Here is a 21,710-nt window from a genome sequence, read left to right as displayed (position 1 = left end):
AGAACACAAAAGGTATTTTTGATATCATTATTTATTCTACTCTAGTACAACTTGAAAATGTAACATTTACCAAAAATTACTGTTTACTCTAGCTATAAATTGAAGTTACCAATTTCATTAGAAACAATAACACCATAAAACATGTACTGCAACTTAACAGAAAAAAAAAAAGCTGAAGTTTCATGGAGTTAAAGAGGCCAGTAATGGGACTGGGACTGTGGCTCAGTGGTAGAGCGCTTGCCTAGCATGTATGAGGCACTGGGTTCGAATCTCAGCACCACATAAAAAATGAATAAAGGTATTGTGTCCAACTAAAAAAAAAATTTAAAAAAAAAAAAAAAAGCCAGTGACATCATTTCGCACTATCTCCCCCTTACCCTGTCTGTTCAGCTGATTTTTCTTTCATATTTGTCTCCCATGGTTCTTCCCTTGGACACTGAACCTCTTCTGTCAGATGCTGTAAAAATTAATAGTATCCAAAATGAAAAGAGGTAAAACAAATAGGAATTAACTGTGCTGGGTATTCTGAGTTTCATATTAGCCACTTTCCCAGAGTACCATCAGTCTAAAAACAAGGGAAAATCAAATACTAAAATGTACTCCCAGTCCTGCTCTGACCAGATCTGTATACTATGTAAACTGCATCATTCTGAGCTAGTGAGCATTTTCAGGTATAAAGACAAAATAATGTGAGTAGATTAACACATTATAAATTACATATACTCATCACTGCATGATTATTAATTAATCTGTGAAAACAACTACAAAATCAGAAAAGGCTACTCCTTTCTAAAAGAACTGTTACAATAATTGGAAAACTCTGTTCCACCTAGAAATTCAATGTATATAGAATTTTGAGAAAACAAATTAATATAGAAAGTGCATATAGTATTAAAAACTACATCCTACATTGAATCATATTTGGTAAATAATGAATATTTTTGCCACTCTTGATTAATTTGCTAAAGCAGTTTATGAAGAGAGTCACTGCCTAAAATTATTGGACAATTTTAGTGAAAGACAAATTCTGCAAGGCGCAGCTCTATTTTAAGCTCCATAGTGTACTTGTAAGATAATATCCTTGCTTTGACATATTTTGTAACAGTGGATTACACTTAGATTTAAACTTTAGACAAAAGTTAGATAATTTTATCCACTATTGATTTACCTCTTCTAATTGCTGTGGTAAAGTTGGCACGTTATTGGCAATATTGAGACTTTTGAGACGTCCAATAGATTGTTCTAGAAGAAAATAAAAGGAAAAGAAAATTGGTCATTTGAAAAATAATCTTAATTTATTTAAGGGTTTCAGGAATATTAGAGGAACATTTTCTACCCTACTAACAAAATCTATTTTTTAAAAACATCTAAAGATTATTCCTCCTTCATCAAGTAAATCCCCAGGTAAGTCTTGGAAGGCGTTTCTATTTATAAAGCTCTCAGAGTTTCTGTTTTGCTGACATCTGTTTCATGGGGACAGTTCACAGGAATTAAGAGATCCATCATTATTACAGAGGTAGGGCTAGAGGCCCCATAATTATAAAAGAGTTACTAACATACAAATGCCTTGTATCTTCTTGGTTTTATTAAAACTTAAGGCTACATATACACTCAATATTTCATAAACAACATTCTCTTTTAATTTCTGGGCTATTGTAAACATACTGACTTAGATATAAAGCTAAAAAATTTCAGATATCACTTAGGAATTTCAAATTTAAAAAGTCAAAGTAAATGATGATCTATATAACTTACCTTCAAAGTCTGACATGTGCATATCCATTTCATCCTGTGTAAATGTTTCTACTTCTGAAAGATTCTCATTGGTATCTATAAATTCTTTTTCAGTATTATGAGTGACTGAAATAATCTCATCATTGATTTCTTTTATTTCAGGATTTTCTGCTTCAGTTGGCTTTCCACTGAAAAATGGAGCAACTAAAATTACAACTCATTCTTGGAAACAAAGAGCATGCTTCCACTTGATTCCAATTTTTTAACAACTATAAACTTTATTTTCATATTTATCAAGTTTTTTTTTTTAACATTTCTGGTACATGGCTCAGCAAAATGTTGATCAACAAATAACTGAACATTCTAGTATTCATTTATACAAAAAAGTAGAATAATTTTAAATAATCTAAAATCAACTTTTCTCACAAAGGAATCTTCATGTCTTGATATTTGCTATAGTCAAGATCACATGGCAAACCTTTTCTCTTTATAAGTTGGTTATCCCAGGTATTTTGTTACAGTGATGGGAAACTGACTAACCCAGTATTCAAAGATATATTACTATTATTATTGCTTCATACGTAAAAATTGATAAATGGATTAATTCAACTCCCTCTGACAGGGTCAATAAATTAATAGAATAAAGGGATCTGTCAGGATGAATTAGCTCCTCTCTACAGAAGATACAAGCCAGAAAACAGAAAAGAGACATAATTTGCAATGAATCTTTGTAGTGTACCAGAAAGTTCACTTTTAATTTTTCTAGTTCAAAGAAATGCTTATTCCTTTAACTTTTAAGGGTTCAATTCTTCCCTTTAAGCCACAAACAAAAAAAATCAGTCATCTTCTACTGGAAAGAAGAGCATAAGGAGCAACTTACTTCAAGATACTTTGACAAACTTCATTATGATCATTTCTCTCCTCAGTTCCACCTTGAATTACTTCTGCAGCTGAACAGTCAGCATCACTGTTGCTCCTCCTCTCCATACTGCAACCAATCTGAGACTTAATATGAGTCTCTAGTTCCTGAAACAAACCGTTTATAGTATTTTGTATTCAAGATTGTGGAACCAACCTAGATGCCCTTCAATTGATGAATGGATAAAGAAACTGTGGTATACAATGGAATATTACTCAGTCATAAAGAATAACAAAATTATGGCATTTGCAGGCAAATGGATGAAACTGGAGAATATCATGTTAAGTGAGATAAGCCAATCTCAAAAAACCTAAGGACAAATGATCTCACTGATAAGTGGATGATGACATAATGGGGGGGTGGGAGGGGGGCAAGAATGGAGGAAGGAGGGACTGTATAGAGGGAAAAGAGGGGTGGGAGAGGCGGGGGGGGAAGGAAAAAAATAACATAATGAATCAAACACTATTACCCTATGTAAATGTATGATTACACAAATGGTATGCCTCTACTTCATGCACAGAGAAACAAGATGTATCCCATTTGTTTACAATAAAAATAAATTTTAAAAAAATGAATTCCTCGATTTAAAAAAAAAAATTTAAGTTGGAAATGAACCATTATTTTATTTATTTATATATGGTGCTGAGAATTGAAGCCAGTGCTTCACACATGCTAGGCAAGCGCTCTGCAACTGAGCTACAAACCCAGCCCTGAATCCCTTAATTTTTATGTTTAAAATTATTCCTGTTTTCTACAGAACTTCTCCTGATTAATTCTCTTATTCATTTACCAAGTATTTATTGCATTTTTACAACTCAATATTTGTTACTGAAGCAATGGCAAGTATTTATTCCACCTGGAAAAAGCACACATGACTTCCTACATAGTATACCAAAGAAACTGACCCTCTAAATTCTTAAGGTATATCGAATTTACTTTCAGGCCACCAAGCAATGGCAATGAAAATGGAATGCTCTCATTTCACTATCTTTGCAATTATAAAGCCATTTAGCCAGGTGTTGTGGTGAACATCTGTAATCCCAGTGACTTGGAAGTCTGAGGCAAGAGGATTTCAAGTTCAAGGCAAATCTCAGCAACTTAGACCCTGTCTCAAAACAAAATATAATAAGAACTGGGAATGTAACTCAGTAGTAAAGTACCCCTGGGTTCAATCCCCAGAATAATGAATGAATGGCAAAGTATTTTAAAAAAATCAAATAAAGACATTCAGTAGTTATTTCAAAATGACACAGTGGTTGGGCACAGCAGCACATGCCTATAACTCCACTGGCTTAAGAGGATCTCTAGTAATAAGAGAAATGCAAATCAAAACTACACTAAGATTCCATCTCACCCCAATTAGAATGGTGATTATCAAGAATAAAAGCAACAATAGGTGTTGGTGAGGATGTGGGGAAAAAGGTACACTCATACATTGCTGGTAGGGCTGCAAATTAGTGCAGCCACTCTGGAAAGCAGTGTGGAGATTCCTTAGAAAACTTGGAATGGAACCACCATTTGATCCAGCTATCCCACTCCTCGGCCTATACCCAAAGGACTTAAAATTAGCACACTACAGTGATGCAGCCACATCAATGTTCATAGCTGCTCAATTCACAAAAGCCAGATTGTGGAACCAACCCAGATGCCCCTCAACTGATGAATGGATAAAGAAACTGTGGTATTGGAGCTGAAGAAATAGCTCCCTTTGGAGAGCGCTCGCCTAGCATGCACAAGGACCGCAGTTCGAATCCCCGGCCACTCAAAGGAGAAGAAAAAAAAAAAAACCCACGAAACCATGGTATATATACACAATGGAATATTACTCAGTCATAAAAAATAATAAAATTATGGGATTTGCAGGCAAATGGATGAAATTGGAGAATATCATGTTAAGTGAGATAAGCCAATCTTAAAAAACCAAAGGACGAATAATCTCGCTGATAAGCAGATGGTGATACATAATGGGAAGTGGGAGGGGGGCAAGAATGGAGGAAGGAGGGACTGTATAGAGGGAAAAGAGGGGTGGGGAGAAGGAAAAAATAACAGAATGAATCAAACACCATTACCCTATGTAAACGTATGATTACACAAATGGTATGCCTCTACTTCATGTATAGAGAAATAAGTTGTACCCCATTTGTTTACAATAAAGAAAAAAAAAAAGAGGCTGAGGCAGGAGGATCATGAGTTCAAAGCCAGCCTCAGCAACTAAACAAGGCCCTAAACAATTCAGTAAGACTCTGTTTCTAAATAAAACATAATGGGGGACTGTGGATACAACTCAATTGGTAGAGTGCTTGCCTCACATAAATACATACATAAATTTCTAAGTGAGACAAAAAGGATATACATCCCTTATGTTTTTGGAGGCCTGTATTTTTGTCCACTTTTTTTTTTTTTTTGGTTTCTGGGATTGAACCCAGGGGCACTTAACCACTGAGCCACAACCCCAACCGGTTGTTGTTGTTGTTGTTTTTGCAGTGATGGGGATTGAACCCAGGGCCTTGTGATAGTGAGGCAAGCACTCTACCAACTGAGCTATATCCCCAACCCCAGTTATTTTTAAGAATTAAAAGAACCACTTGAAGAAAAAAAAAAATAGGTGATAAAGAATATAATCAACACTACTATTAATTTTCCATTAATTACTGATTCTTTAGTAGAGGGTAAAATATAAACAGTTTTAATAAAAAAAGACACTTCTTATTTCTAATAAACAACTGATTTATTTACCTTAATAATGACATTTTTTGCCTCATGTGTAGCAAAATAATAGGGTTGCTCCAAAAGCCACAATGAGGTGAGAATGGCAGCTGTAGAAGTCTTTACACGAATTACTGGACTGTATTCACAGGGTGACTGAGTGATACCAGAATCACAGAGCAGTCTTCGATCAGACCACCTTATCATCCACTCCAACAGTCTTCCTATACTGCCAAATGCGTTCTTTAGTATCAAAGGAATATCTTCCTGAGGGTTAATATCATTGCACTCAACTGCTTTGAAATTGTATCTTCTAGTTTTAGTGGTCTTGGGAGACCAAAAAATGTGGTTTGGTGATCTCTGGTTCAGAGGTTTCTCTCGATTACCATCTTGAATTCTGTAAATTGAGTTTTTTTTTAAACCAAACAATCCATTCTTTCCTTCATCTTTACTGACTTCATGCAAAGGGTTCTCTAAAAAAGGTCTGATCCCTTGACTAACTAGGTCAGAAGCTGAAAGAGCGTGGTTTCCTAAAGTTACGGTATATCCATCACTTAAAGAGGATGCTTTTCCAGATTCATGTGACTCAGGAGCAACGACAAAGCAAGAGCCAGCTCTAAACACATTCTGGCTTTTAGTTTTGCCCTGACGTCGTTTTAATGTTGTATGTACATCAAAAAGTAAAGAATTAAGTTCATGTTCTCTAAGTTGTGCAGAAAAGCTGGTAAGAAATGGAATGCCAGGATCCCTGGAATTGAGTAGGTCTCTTTCAAGAACATAACTCAAGAAGAGATCAAGGAATTTAATATATTCATCATCATCACGTTCAAATTCCCAAATACCTATTACAGGAAGTGTACTTTGCGATAGCTTTTCATGATCTTCTTTACTTTTAGGCTTTTTGCTCTGATTACATATTTTTTTTCTATCACTGGGCTTACCAATCAGTGTTGATTCCATGTTAGCTGGGGAATTTCTACAGAAAAAAATTGAAAAAGACAAAATTAATAATCACTGAATTATTAAAACTGATCTCAGAATTGACATACAAAATATCTGCACTGATAAGTCTTGCAACATCTTTGTTCCTCAACTACCTTTCTCAAATGTGGAAGAAAACTAAAATGGGGCTGGGGAGATAGTCAGTTGGTAGAGTGCCTGGCTTGTAAGCACAAGGCCCTGGGTTCCATCCCCAGCACCCTCCCCCCCCAAAAAAAAAAAAAAGAAAACTAAAATGATCTCTAAGGAGTGAAACATTCTACAAGCTCAACAAATACAATATACTAATATCAGAGGGAAAATTCCACAGACATTTCAGCATAGAAACTATGAATAATTTTTCTGGGGGTAAAATATGGTCCTCTAATCAGATTTTAGGAATATAAAGTCAATTAAAAATCACAAGCTAACAATATGCATCTTAATTTAGGTATTCTTATTTCTCTTTTATGGCTGTCCCTTTCAGCCCCCTTATACATACCATGTGCAACAAGTGAGGCTCCCCTTTTTTATTTTACCAAAGAAATGTTGGGAACTTAAACACTTCCAGCTGCCATGAAAACTGTTAGGCAAGAAACTTAGCTGCCAACAACAATTGCTTTAAAATGTTTCTTTTCAACACCGTCCCTAAGGCAGAAGAGATTCTTAGATCCCTTAATAAGAGATGAAGTTGAAACCAGCACTATTCTTCTGTGAATGCACAGTAAGCAGCTTTTAGGGAATGCCTGTGCTAATATTTAACCACAGTTGTTTTGTGAAACAAGCACAACATTTAAAATGGTATTAGATACAGTTTAAGCACAATTTTGGAGTAGATGTGATCATTTCACTTAAGCAAAATTATTGCTGATTATAAGTCATGAGGAGAATAAACTGTGTTGCAGTTATTAGATATATGAAGAAAAATTGGCTTAAATCACAGTGACATGAGTTTAGAAAATAAAAGCAAGAATTTCCCAAAAGTTTATGAACAAGTTTCAAAAATGAATATGCAAAATCTAACAGAGATTCATAGAGGAAAGGGATCAGGGTATGGGAGGAGGTGAAGGCTGAGTGGGGAGGCTTGGGGTAAGTGTTGAGGAGTGATATTGGCCAAATGATATGGTTAAATTGTGTGCATGCTTGAATAAGTAACATCAAAACCCATCATTCTGTACAAATACAATGTACCAATAAAAAACATGGAAGGAAAAAAACGAATATTCAAGTACTACTCTGGAAACCCTTAAAAACAATATGGCTCAATCACAGCTTTAAGGGTTAAGTATCCCTTATCCAAAATGGTTGGCACCAGAAGTGCTTTGAATTCTTTTTAAATTTTGGAATATTTATATATACATAATGAGATCTTGGGGATGGGACCCAAGTCTAAACACAAAATTCATTCATATTTTGGGGCTGGCAAAGTAGCTAAGTGGCTGAGCACTTGCCTATCATGTATAAAGCCCCAAGTTTTGGAATGGACCCACCATTTGACCCAGCTATCCCATTCCTCAATTTATATCCAAAGAACTTAAAATCAGTATACTACAGTGATACAGCCAGATCAATGTTCATAGCTGCTCAATTCACAATAGCTAGATTGTGGAACTAACCAAGATGTCCTTCAACTGATGAATGGATAAAGAAACTGTGATATATATACACAATGCAATATTACTCAGCCATAAAGAAGAATAAAATTATGGCATTTGCTGGTAAATGGATAGGAGTTGGAGAATATCATGCTAAGTGAAATAGGTCAAGTCCAAAAAAACCAAAGGCCGATGTTTTCTCTAATAGTTGGATGATGATACATAACGAAGGGGGGTTGATGGGGTGGGGGGAAGAGAAGAATGAAGGAACTTTGGATGGTGTAGAGGAAAATGGGGCAAGAGGGAGTGGGGGAATGAAAGATAATAGAATGAGACAGGTTATTACCCTATGTACATGTATGATTACATAAATGTACACTGTGTACAACCACAGAATTGAAAAGTTTTAGCCCATTTGTGTATAATGAATCAAAATGCAGTCTGTAAAAATAAAAATTTAAATTAAAAAAAGTCCCAAGTCTAAGCCCCAACACTCAAAAAAGAAGAAATTAATTTGTTTCATATAATCCTTATACACATAGTCTGAAGGTAATTTTTTTTTTAAACTTTGCAATATTAGGAATTAAACCCAGGTCCTCGTATATGCTCTACACTGAGCTATGTTCCCAGGTCAGCCTGAATGTAATTCTATACAATATTTTTAGTGCATGTGCATTTTGACTGCAGGATCAGGGTGGAATTTTCTACTTGTGGAATCATGTTGGTGCTCAAAATAGCTTCAAATTTTGGATTTTCAGATTAAGGATGCTCAACTTGTCTGTAAGTCTAAGGATAACTATAAGAACAAAACATCTAGTGAATTCTACAATTTTAATTTATAAACAGATGGATAAATTATTTCATTTCTCAATACTAGGTAAATGAAGTGGATTTTCAAATGATACAGTCTCATATCTATCCTTGTGAGTAGGGAGGTTAGTACTTATTTTTCATAATGTTAAGAGCACAATCAGTGAGGGATGCTGGGACTAGAAATCAGCTCTTAACTTTCTTTGAAAGGAAATGAATGGTTATTAAGAGAGTTCAATACCTCTGACAGAAAGGTATCCTAGTTTTTTCTTCAACCGACAAAGCTTCAGAGAATGTATCTGCTGTATCTGCTTCACTGTGGATCACAGAATTTCCCAGTTCTGTGAGGGTGCTTCTGCTCAGGCTAGCCCCCAGGGAAAACCTGTCCAAACCCACAGTCTCATCTGGTTTTTCTTCTTCAACTGGTTCCCACACATTCATCTCAAAAGAACCTATATTTCTCTGCACGCGTTTTAGAGCTTTTACCCTCACTTTATGGATAGAATGCATGACAACAGACATCATTTCCTCAGTCTGGGGACCTAGGAAGAAAAGAAGAAAAGGGCTTGTGGTTCATTACAATGTTTCAACAAGACAAAAGGAGACCTTTCTGGTCCCTCCTGGGAACCTGAAACATAAATACCAGTTAAGGCTTATTTCCATATTCTTACAGATTACATTTTCTTCAATATTCATTGGAAAGTCTATTTCAAAAATCAAATCAATAATTATAAAAAGAATAATAATATTTTCTATTTCTATAGAGTGGAGATGCAAGAGCAAATGAGTATAATTTTATCCAAAATAACAAGGATACCTTTCCTATTGCAAGTAGCGAATAATAACGGCAAGGGAAATTTTTTAAGACTAGCTATAGAAATTTTATAGAAAAAAATTTAAGCATTTTTATTAATACATAAACAGGACATTTTAGAAGACAGTAAAATATGTATTAAGAAAAATATAGGGGGCTGGAGTTGTGGCTCAGTGGTAGAGTGCTTGACTGGCATTTGCAAGGCCCTGGGTTCAATACTCAGCACCACGAGTAAATAAATAAATACATAAATGATCAACTGACAACTAAAATAAAATAAAAAAAAGAAAAAGAAAAATACAAATCACAAAAACGAGTTTGTTAATGTAATAATGTACGATCACAGGACATAACTAGACTTTAGTAGAGAATTGTAGTTCTAAAAAGGTAACATGAATTCTTTAAAAATTTCCAGATGGGTCCAGTGTGGTAATCCCAGGTACTTGGGAGGCTGAGGCAGGAGCATCACAAGTTCAAGGCCAGCCACAGCAACTCAGCAAGACACTGTCTCAAAATAAAGAGCTGGAGATGTATCCCAGTGGTAAAGCACTTGCCTGGCAAGGGCAAGTCCCTTGGTTCAATCAAAGCACCTAAAATAATGTTAATAATAATTCTATGTCTACTAGTGTATTACAGCACACACACAGCATGCATGAGGCTCTAAGATATATCTCCAGCAATGCCAAAAAAAAGAAAGTTAAAATGATAAATATTTTGCTATAATTTTAAAAATCCAAAAGGTCATCTTGAATATATAGTAAAAAATAGCCACAAATGAAAAGAATACTACTTTTTAAAAGATTATATACATATATATAACATATATGTGTGTGTATAAACTATTTATATAGTATATAAATACTAGTTTGCTAAGCACTGTATGCTTATTTTTTGAAACAGTATCATACTAAGTTTTCCAAGCTGGTCTTGAACCCATAGGCTCAGGCAATCCTCCCACTTCAGCCTCCTCAGTAGCTGGAACTACAGGTGGGCACCACCATACCTGGCTTATATGCTCAATTTATATCTCATTTTGTTTAGTCTTCCCTCAATCATATTCATAAAATAAGAATAAGATACCTATTTTGCAAATAAAGAAATGAGCTCAGAGAGACTGAACAACTGGTCTAGGGTCACAGAGTTAATAACTGACAGAGCCATAACCTGGCTCCAAAGCAAGAGAATTAGTTCTGCCATGGGGAAGTGTGGCTAAGCTTCTCAGATACCTCTAAGGAAAGACAGAAATGCATAGACACATAAACAACAGAAAATAAATGCTTTCAAACAAGAGGAGCATCTCCAGCAATTTATCCATTAGCTATCTAAGAAATAACAAATACCTTTTACAACACAGCGTCTGAGTCTCTGTCGAAGAGAGTGGTACTTCTCTCTTAATGGAACTCTTACTTCCTCAGGATTGGGAAATGCTTTCACGAAAATCTCTGCCACCTTCAGAAAAAAATTTTGGGAATTTTTATAAGCAACATTATTCTTATTTTTTCCTTTTTATTCCTCTAACATTCCAACTCAAACATAAATGCATATTTATTACTAACTTTTTGATGTCAGGTCAAATCCTTTCTTTAAGCATGAGCTCGCTAATGAGAATTCAGCATCTACTTTGCCTTTTTTATTTTTTTAAATTTTAAAATATTTAATAAACACAAATTGTGTACATTCGATATGCACAATGTGATGGTTTTTAACTTTTATTTTATTTTGCAGTACTGGAGACTGAACCCAGGGTTCTGTGCATGTTAGGCAAGTACTCTATCTCTGAACTATATCCCCAGTCCTTTTTAATTTTGAGACAGAATCTCATTAAGTTGCCAAAGCTGGCCTCAAACTTGCAATTCTCCTGCCTTCTCCTGTCTTGGCCTCCCAAATAGTTGGGATTATAATCATGATGATTTGATATACATATATACTATGTACTGATTATCCCAGACAAATTAATACATCCATTACCAGACATAGTTATCATTGTGTGGGAAATGGTGGTGAAGACACTTACACTCTCCCTTATCAAATTTCAGGTAAACAATTCAGAATCATTAACTACAGATACCATGCTGCACATTAGGTATCCAGATCTTACTCCTTTCATACATGAAAGTTTGGACCCCATAACCAACATTTGCCCATTTCCACCGCACCCCCAGCCCGAAAATTGCTATTCTAATACTCTATGCTTCCATTAATTTAACTTTTTAGGTTTTACACAGTGAGATCATACAGTATTTATCTCTGAGTCTGAAGGATATTATACTAAGTGAAACAGGCCAGGGGCTGGGGTTGTGGCTCAGTGGTAGAGCACCTGCCTGGCATGTGTGAGGCACTGGGTTTGATTCTCAGCACCACATATAAATAAATAAATAAAATAAAGGTCTGTTGACTACTAAAAAATATTTTTTTTAAAAGAAACAGGCCAGATATAGAGAGCATTAATTTTTACTAAGACAAAATAAAAATTCTTCAAAGTCTCCAATTCAGATTTAGTTGATTTTCACCTACAATCACATCACCTTTCTGATTGGTGGCAGTTCTCCAATAAGGCTCAAAATTAAATCCTGAATAAGTTCTTCAATATTAAAAAACCGAGAGAAAGGTAGCATTCTATAAGCCCATTCCACTGCGCTGAGACAGTGCTCAACCATACAGGAATCAAACTCCACTTCGAAGTCCTAAAGAGATATTGAAAAGATTAACTGCCTTTTCAGTTTAGATGAATAGACCAGAATGAGTTCAAAAGAAAGTTTATTACAAAGAATAAAATCTTCCATTAAAGAATAATTTCCCAAGTAATGTTCCTTCATTTTTCTTATTCTTGTGCTGGCAAATACCTTTTCTCCCATTACATTTTCTCTTGCTTTCTGATATTGCCTGCAATTATAGGATAATTTGTCACGAATATGTAGCACCCAGCACAAAGCACAAAGTTCTCTGAAGCAACCTAAGGTAGGAATAAAAACACACAAAAAAACATATGAGTATGTACATGAAATAGAACAATTTCACCTCTGCTGGTTATTTTTTTCAAAATGTTTTCATTTTGTTAATTATAAAGGAAACACGTTTATCATAAATACCTTATATGAAAGTCATAGATACTTCCAGAATTTTAATGTGATTATAGAATATTTCATGCATATCAGTTAATGAAAATTTTGAAAACATAAAGTATATAACTTTCTCTATTTAATATCAGTTTACTCATTTTATAATTTCATGGGGTTTATATCGCTAATATAGTACTCCATTATATGGAGTATCAATAATTTAACTATACACAGTGCAAGGACTCACAGTACAAGAAAAAAGAATTTCAACTGTCTGCTAATGCTAAATTTACTTTCCCTTATTATAATTAACTATGTCCATAAGTAAGACCCATCTTCTCTACAATAGCTAACAGTCTTGTCCTGTGGAGGGACAAAGGTAATCCCTAAAATTTAATAGTCATTTCTTTAAACCTTAATCTTTATAATGAGTCTTATTTTTACAGTAAACTAACTTTTATTTTAGTGATCATTTTTGTTAGAAAGCTACTTATTTTAAAAATAACTCTCAAAGCCACAAAGTAGTTATATATTACAAAAACAGGAGAAAACACATCTTCTACTAAACTATCCCCAAAAGAGAAGAGTGGTGGGTAAATGCCCTTAAGACTCTCAGGATCATCTGTGGGAATTTTTGCACTATGCTCCAACCTCACACCCCAGATTCCGATGATTCTACCAGGAGAGCGTGGCTCAATCTGTTGCAAAGGCACCAACTTATGTGCTTCACTGTTTCACATGCATGCTAGGACAGAGCTAGGGCCAAGAATCAGCAAGTTAAATGCAGCAACATACTTCGCAGTTACTCATCTAAAAACATCCCTTCTCTGGGTTTTTCCAACTGTAGCTTGCTATTAGGCTGTAAAATCCATCCAATGAATCTCAACTATTTTTTAAAAATAGAATACAACAGAAAATAGCAATAATGCACTGTACACAATAAGGATAGCTCCTTAAATTTTTTCCATAAGGTTATGTATGGTACTGATGTAATATTTGCATCTTATTGTAAGTCCTGGTCATAAAAGTTTGAATACCAAAAAGGTGTAATCAACTGAAACCAGAATGGGAAGACTTCTACTTATAAATGACCTGGTTTTCTTAATAAATAAGTGGCCTGAAAAAAATAATGGGGAAAGAGAAACTTTTATACCTTAAGAGAGAATCACATATCAATGAAAATGCAATGTGTGAAAGATCCTGTTTGGTTCCAGATTTGAAAATAGTAACTGATAAAGTCATACTTGAGATACTCAAATAAATATAAACACAGGATAGATAATATTAAAGGATTTTAATTAATTTTGTCAGGTATAATAATGGAATTGTGCTTTCAAAAACTTCCTGTTGTGTTGACTACATATACTGAAGTACTTATGGATAAAATCTTGTAATGTATTAGATTTGCTTTCATGTGTTGACCACTGTTCCAGGTGGTGGACAAGTACTTGAAAGTTCGTTACATTTATTTTTTCTTTCAGTTCTCTATAAGAAGCTTCAAAAAAGTTTGAAAGTCACTATTTTAGATAACAAACTAGGAATGCAAACTTTTTAATCTAGCTGAATCACTTCTCAACAACTGAAAGACCAGACTAAATTAAATAGTAACCCTCAGAGACAAAATTAAACTATTGAAAATGTATGTTCCAGGGGTTACAGTTGTAGCACAGTGGCAGAGTGCTTGCCTAGCATGTGTGAGTCACTGGGTTTGATACTTAGCACCACATAAAAATAAACAAAATAAAATACAACTAAAACACAAATTTTTTAAAAAAATACATTCAACATCTAACACAACCAAGAGTAAGGTATGTCTCCAGTAACTTCTCAGCTCCAGAGTCTTTTGACCCATTTGCCTTACCAAAGCACTTATCCTATTGCACAGTCTCATGACAATTTAGCACAATTTCTTGCTTTTTATCAGTGAATAGAAATGGCTGGAAAGAATGTCAGAAGCCCAAAGTTGAATTAGTTAGAACTATTTTAGCAAGCATATCAGCCAACACAAGGGATTTCTTACTTCATGATTTTACTATTCTCTTCTTCTGCCCACCTCCCCACATTCACTCTCCTGCCCCTCCCTTAACAGGTATATACCCTAAAGAAATGATTTTCAAACCAGTATACATACATGCACATTGACAGCAGCACTATTCAAGAGTCAAAAGGTAGAAAGAGCTCAAATGTCCATTAAGTGATAAACAAGTTGTGGTGTAGCCATACATAGAGTCTTATTCACCCACATGAGGCATAAAATATTGGCACATGCTATAATGTGGATGAGCCTTTAAAACATTATGCTAAGTGAAAGAAACTAGCACTCAAGGGGAGGAAGTGAGAAGAAACTACTGAATGGTCAAGAGGAGCTGAAAATATAAAGTGATTATACAACACCGGGAATGTACTAAATGCTGTTGAATTATTTACTTTAAAATGGTTAATTCTGGATTGGGGTTATGGCTCAGTGGTAGTGTGCTCGCCTAGCATGCATGAGGCCCTGGGTTCCATCCTCAGCACCACATAAAAATAAAGGTACTGTGTCCACCTACACTAAAAAATATATTTAAAAAAATAATAAAATGGTTAATTGTTATATTAATTTCAACTCAGTAAATTACTTCTTAAAAGATAAAAATGTATGTTTAAATCTTTCTTTAAATCATTTGCATACTTTTTCTTCTTCTTTTTGTTTTTGAGATGGAGTCTAGATATGCTGCTGAGGCTGGTCTTAAACTCATAGGCTCAAGTGATTCTTTTACCGTAACCTCCCAAGTAGGTAGGTCTATAGGCACCATCACACCCAGTTTCATGTATTATTTGTGAGAAACAATCTTCTAACCAGGATTGTTATGACTTTTAACTTATTACTTACAAAATCCCGATTTTTAAAAAATAAATAGGATTGTACATACATTTCTAGATGACACCTGCCTGGCCCTTTCTTTTCTTAGGGTGAATGAAAATTCTATACACTAAGCTCATAACACCTGAGAAAAGCAACTGAAAAGCATTTGATGCCATATAGTTTGAAAACAGACAATCTGAGCCCAAGGATATTTACTATTTAACATTAATACAAAGAACAAATGAGTTAAAAAGGACCATTTCAATCAAAGTCTAGAGATGAGATCAGGACTTAATACAAACAGAATGGTAAGAATTAATAATTAAAGAGGGGTTGGGGTTGTGGCTCAGTGAAAGAGCGATTGTCTGGCATATGTGAGTCCCTGGGTTTGATCCTCAGCACCACATGTAAATAAATAAAATAAAGATCCATCAACAACTAAAATATATATACATAAAAAAGAAAGGTTTTATAAAAAAAAAAAACAAATAATAATAATTAAAGAGAAATGAGTGGAATGGCATCCAAAGTTTTACTTCTTTTTAAACTTTTTAATGGAGCTAAGTGGACATAGACTACGAATAGGAAATGAATTTATAATAGGAAATATAATGCAAAACTAACTCAATATAATTAGTCACACTGAAGATATATTCACATACAATTATCATACAATTATCATTTTAACCCATCAAATTAATCCAAAGGAATCAGAAAATTTGGCATACTATTTCATGAAATATAAAAATAGGCATATTCATTCAACTCAGCAATTTTATTGCTGAGAATCTAAGGAAATTATTCTAAAATACAAAAAAAAAGAAATTTATGTGTCAGAGGCAACTTAAAAGTATAAAAACTGAGGTAAATTTTAATATTTGCTAATAGAAATTTAAAATTTTAATAGATATTAAAGTTTTTAAAATGGAAAAATGTTTAGGCAGCATGTGTTAAGTTAGAAAAACAGAAAACAAAATTGGTAAGTCTATCCTGATAAGGTCAAAGCCTACCCAGTTAATGTTTGGCCATATACCCTAACTTTAAGAAAATGACCACAGGAAAGGTGTTTTTAATTGAACCCAGGGGTACTCTACCCCTTTTTTCATTTTGAGACAGAATCTCTTGAAGTTGCTGAGGCTGGCCTCAAACTTGCGATCGTCCTGTCTCAGTCTCCCAAGTAGCTGGAATTATAGGGGAGTACACCAGGCAAGAAAGGCATTTAAATTTCAAATTTAAATAATGAAGCAACAAAAATAATGTTTTATATTATATAATAAATTCCTAATTTAATATCATACAAAGCATGTACATATATTACTGTTATAATTATAGCATTTACTTGTATACACTAAGAAAATATTATACACCATTCTATACTTTGAAAAGCCAATTGTTCAAAAATTTTGCCAAATCAAATGAAATATATATCACTATTCAGATTTAGGATAATTTCTAAGCAAGTAATTCACTGTAAACAAACCAATTGCTCTAATGGAAACTTCATCAAGCTTGTGGTCCCCAGTCGCTCCAGGTCTGAAGAATGCTACTCCTCCTTTACAGTAATTAAGTAAGGACTGGGGGAAAGGACTCAATGATGGAAGAGACCCTTTCATTCGAATCTGAAAGTAAAGAATGACAATACATTAATCTTCAAGTGTATAAATAATGTTGAAAGAAAACTACAAAAGAACAAGGCAGTTAAGATCAACCATATAAAATGGCAAATAGCACAATTCCTCTACTATGGAAGGAAAACAGTCCTGAAATCAGCTATACTTTCAGAAGCTTAGCTCACAAATTTAATTCAAGAATTTCATAAGATTATAATCTCAAAAAAGAAAAAAAAAGTTCTAACTAAATCATTTATACTCCCTTGTCACTCAGTTTTGCTTGTATAAAAACAATCTAAGGCTATTCATCCCTGGCATACTCGACAGTCTTAAAAAAGAAAAGAAATACGGGCATATAAATCTCATTTGTATAGACTCCAAAACCAAATACAAAAAATTTAACTTCATATGTAACTTTCAAGAAACTAATGTACAAGACAGAGATAGAAAGTCCTCATGTGACAACCCTTAAAAAAATAATGACTCTAGGCAAGAATCATCAGTAAATGCCAACTGAGATTAAAAGTTGGATGGCTGATGGGGAACTTGATGGAAGATATGACATAAACCCAAACTCACTGATCAATCTCACTACACCAAAAGTGCCACATGTGCCACACAACATGGTGCAGCAGGAAGTATACAGCATTATGAGAGTTCATTTCTGAATATAATCAAACCTCCCTACCTCCACAAGTCAGATTGCTCACCTGTGTACAGGAAATAAAAGGAAACAAACTAGTTAAATGATGCTAAATGAAAAAAGCCATTAGACAAAACTAGATTATAGTACAGGAAAATTACCCTGTTTATCTAAATCAAGAATTTTTTTAAAAAAGAGGGTGGCTGTTATAGATAAAAGAAAAGGAATATAAGAGACATAAACCTGGGAAGGGTGGGTCAGCAGCAGGATTGCAATCTATACTTCCCTCTACTAGTTACTTCCAGAAATACATGATCTTATCAGATCCCTTTGTAAGCATGCTAAAGACATACACTTCAATGGCATTTATTAGCAGGATGGGACTAAAAGATGGAGCTAGTACCACCAAGCCTACAGCCAATGGAACTGAATTCTGCTAATAACCTGAATGATTTTCCCCTAGAGCTGAGAGTGATCTGTGACTGGCTTCATAAGACTCTTGAACTATTCCTTGCCTAGACTTCAGATGCACTGAAATGATGAGATAATAAATGGGTTATTGTTTAAAGCTACTAAATTTGTGGTAATTTGTTAAGAGTGAAAACAGAAAACTGGTGGGTCGTGCATGCGTGTAATCCCAGTGACTTGGGACAGTGAGGCAGGAGGATCTCAAATTCCAACACAGCTGGGCGATTTAACAAGACTCTATCTCAAAAATAAATAAATAAATAAATAAGAAAGAAAGAAAAGAAAAAGGGCTGCAGATGTGGCTCAGTAGTAAAGCCCCTCTGAGTTCAATCCCTGGTACCAAAATATAAATAAAGATCTGGGGGCGTAGCTCAGTGATAGTGTGTCCCTGGGTTCAACTCCTAGTACTGCCAAAAAAAAAAAAAAAAGGAGAGAGAGAGGGCGAGAGAGGGCAAGAGAGGGAGAGAGAAAATAAACTAACATTGTGCATAATCTTTATTTCAGTATCATTTTCAACTGACATAAAATTCAAATACCATAAAACTTACCTTTTAAATGTACATAGTTCAAGGGTGGGGAATGTGACTCAGTGACAGAGCATGTGCCTGGTAGGCACAAGGTTCTAAGTTTGCTCCCCAGCACAGCCAAAAAAGCATACAATCCACTGGGTTTTGGTCAGTTTAATTAGGCAACCATCACCACTATCTAATTTCAGAACATTTTGATCACCCTAAAAGAAAATCATTAATAGTCACTTCCTATTTCCCTCTCTCTCCAGCCCCTGGTAACCACTACTTTATCTCTCCATTGTGATGAAAAGATACAGAATGAGCAGTTTTAACTTCTAGCTTATGAGAGCTGTATGCAAATCGTACCAACCTTTCTCTCTAGAAAGGCTAATTTTCAAAAATATATGATAAAAAGGAATTGCAGCTGGATAAAGAGACATATCTGATGTCTTACCCAGCTGGAAAGCAGATAAGAACACAGCTACTGCTCAGTGGAAGTCCTCATGGATGTCCAGAACAGCACCAGAATCAAACTGAAATGCATATCTTGGAAGATAGCAAAGGGAGACCCTGAGCTGTGGACACTCTTGCAAGCACACAGCCAAGTACTCACTCTAACTTTCAATGCTTTGGACCCACTTAGGAAACAGGTGGACATGAGCAGTAGGAACATGGGAGTTAAGAGAGAGGTTAAATCTACACACTAAACCTAAGTGCTAAATAAAGTCGTCCTGTCCCTACTCATGTAAGAAAATAGCCCTGGGGGCTGGGGATATAGCTCAGTTGGTAGAGTGCTCGCCTCCCAAGCACAAGGCCCTGGGTTCGATCCCCAGTAACCAACCCCCCCCCCCCAAAAAAAAAAAAAAGAAAATAGCCCTGAAACAACATATTACAGGGTCAAGGAGTGTTTGCACAAGAGTCCTCCTTTGATAAGTAGGAAGATGGACTGCTCTGACTGAAGGCTGGAGAGTTCAATGGCCTCAAGGTCTATGAAATCAAGTTCCAGATAAAATAGGTGAAGCCAAGATGACCAAAAGCTGCCTTTAGGTCCTCAATGTATCATTTAATCTTACCGTAATTATAAATTCTCACCCCATAGGTTTCACTTAGCCACTTGTGACCAAGATATACACAACAGGGATTTAGAAATCTAATACAATCCAACTGTCAATCAAGAGCTAGGAGATAGTGAAAACCCTCTGAAAACTACCCCTTACCTGTAATAAAAGCTAGCACAAAATGACAGGAGTTGTCTCTCTCTTCTCTGAGAGGACCCACAATCTTCCTTGAGGGTACTTTTCCCCCTACCATTCCTCTTTTTCTTCTAATAAACTTTGTTATATACTTTTATCGCGCCTTGTGTCTTGCTTAAACTCTTCTCTTGTGAAGACACAGAGCTGAGAATATACAACACAACTCTCCAGTAACACTCTGAAGCCCCAACAGAACTCAGATCTCTCCTCAGAGAGAAGTGAATTCCTCCCACACTTCCCACACTGAACTGAATGTATATCTTCGATAAAGAAGTAAGTGTAGTTCCCACTTAACTGACTAGACTACACTACCTATTGTCAGACAGGATGTAACTAACCTGGAAACCAATTCAAAGTTCTCATCTTTTAGCAGAAAGAATCTGCTCTATGTTGCTTGAACCATATGGATCCTCAAGGCAGGACTCCTTGGAAAAGTTATTACAGTTATTACAATATTACAGTATTATTACAGTATAAATATCAGTTTATTTCAGTTAACACAGCACACAAATAAAACATTTCCATACCTTTTGCATGACTTTTCTTGCCCACCTCAGCTGCAGAATGTACCACTGTGCTACAGGAAAAGAACACCGAGCTGCCCGGAAGAGCAAGAGAACTCGCTGAAGGATTCCAGATACCTTTTGGCGATTGTCTTTTTCAGCTTTTACAAGAAGATCATCTCCATCTTCCTGGAAACAATAAAACAATCAATTTTAGTGACAATAAATAAATTTAAAATGCTAAAGGAAAAATAAAGATAGGCTAATGCTGTCAATGCTTCTCAACCAGAACATTCCTGGAGATTCAGAAAGGAAATTTTAAGGCACAGGTTGTAGGATTTCAACTAAGGTTATATGTGGGGTTGAGGAAATAATTCTCTATTTTTAGTGTATAGGGCTCAAGGGACCCCAGTTCCTGGTCTTCCCCTACCACTGGGAAAGCCCACCACCTCAGATTCCTAGCAGGCTACCACAGCAAGAGGACCTTCAAAGGAGAATATCTTTTCCCTTCCCTACCTACTCATCTCAAAATAAAAGTTTTGGGGATATAACTCAGTGGGAGAACACTCCTGGATTCAGTCCCTGGTGTGTGTGCATACATATGCATATGCACACACACACACACACACACACACACACACACACACACACACACACACACACATTAGCAAAAGATTATTTTCCCAGAGAATGACACAATGTGTTATAAACATCTTCTCAACATTCCTCTTCCCTGTCCACTTCTTAATAGTACTCAATTTTTATATGGGTAACTGCCCCTCTCCTGCATAGTCCATATGACGTAGGAAAAGCTGATTATACATCTTCAGCTTCTAGGCAAGGCCTTAATGACTACCAAGCAGCCAAGGCAAGTGATTGAAGGACAGGCATGTGATCTAAGGCAGTCCAGGGAATCTCAGTTCTCTTGGGTGGGATGCTAGGTAAGAAATAAATCCACTGGTTTTTTTGGTTTTTTTTTTCCTCTCCCTTTCCCTCTCCCTGTGGGTGTGGACAAGTCATTCTGTTCACACAAATGAGGGGGCCATTGGGTGAGGATGCCACTTTAGAGGACACACTATAAAGAAAGAAAAGAGCCCAAGTCTTTGCTGCATAACTAAGTCAGAAGCTTGTCCTACCATGGAGCTTCTCAATTATGTGAGTCAATAAATACCTTTAAATCATCTTGACCAAGTTTTCTATTATTTGCAACACAAGGGGTTCTGATACAGAGTGAAATTTAGGAGAAATTCTACCACTGAGCATT

The 21,710-nt window shown here is 35.4% G+C and overlaps 1 protein-coding gene across 14 annotated transcripts in view; it reads right to left on the bottom strand.

The window, feature by feature from the left end:
* Positions 1-21,710, bottom strand: part of CPLANE1 (ciliogenesis and planar polarity effector complex subunit 1) — a 173,225-nt gene that overhangs the window by 114,256 nt on the left and 37,259 nt on the right. For all 14 annotated transcript variants that reach the window (XR_013764779.1, XR_013764780.1, XR_013764781.1 and 11 more), the window contains 11 exons: positions 20,471-20,635; positions 16,941-17,079; positions 12,400-12,509; positions 12,082-12,240; positions 10,897-11,005; positions 8,984-9,284; positions 5,390-6,335; positions 2,615-2,760; positions 1,756-1,922; positions 1,169-1,242; positions 378-457 (listed from right to left, as the gene is read on the bottom strand). Coding sequence is in view for 11 of the 14 variants with exons in the window: in XM_079145730.1 (XP_079001856.1) it covers positions 378-457; positions 1,169-1,242; positions 1,756-1,922; positions 2,615-2,760; positions 5,390-6,335; positions 8,984-9,284; positions 10,897-11,005; positions 12,082-12,240; positions 12,400-12,509; positions 16,941-17,079; positions 20,471-20,635 (2,396 nt within the window). In the remaining 3 variants the exon portion in view is untranslated. The remainder of the gene's footprint in view (positions 1-377; positions 458-1,168; positions 1,243-1,755; positions 1,923-2,614; positions 2,761-5,389; positions 6,336-8,983; positions 9,285-10,896; positions 11,006-12,081; positions 12,241-12,399; positions 12,510-16,940; positions 17,080-20,470; positions 20,636-21,710) is intronic.

The sequence above is a fragment of the Sciurus vulgaris genome (genome assembly GCF_902686455.1).
Source record: "Sciurus vulgaris genome assembly, chromosome: 6".
Classification (NCBI taxonomy): Eukaryota; Metazoa; Chordata; class Mammalia; order Rodentia; family Sciuridae; genus Sciurus; species Sciurus vulgaris.
Note: the sequence above shows the minus strand (reverse complement) of the source record. Positions and strands in the feature narration are given on the sequence as shown.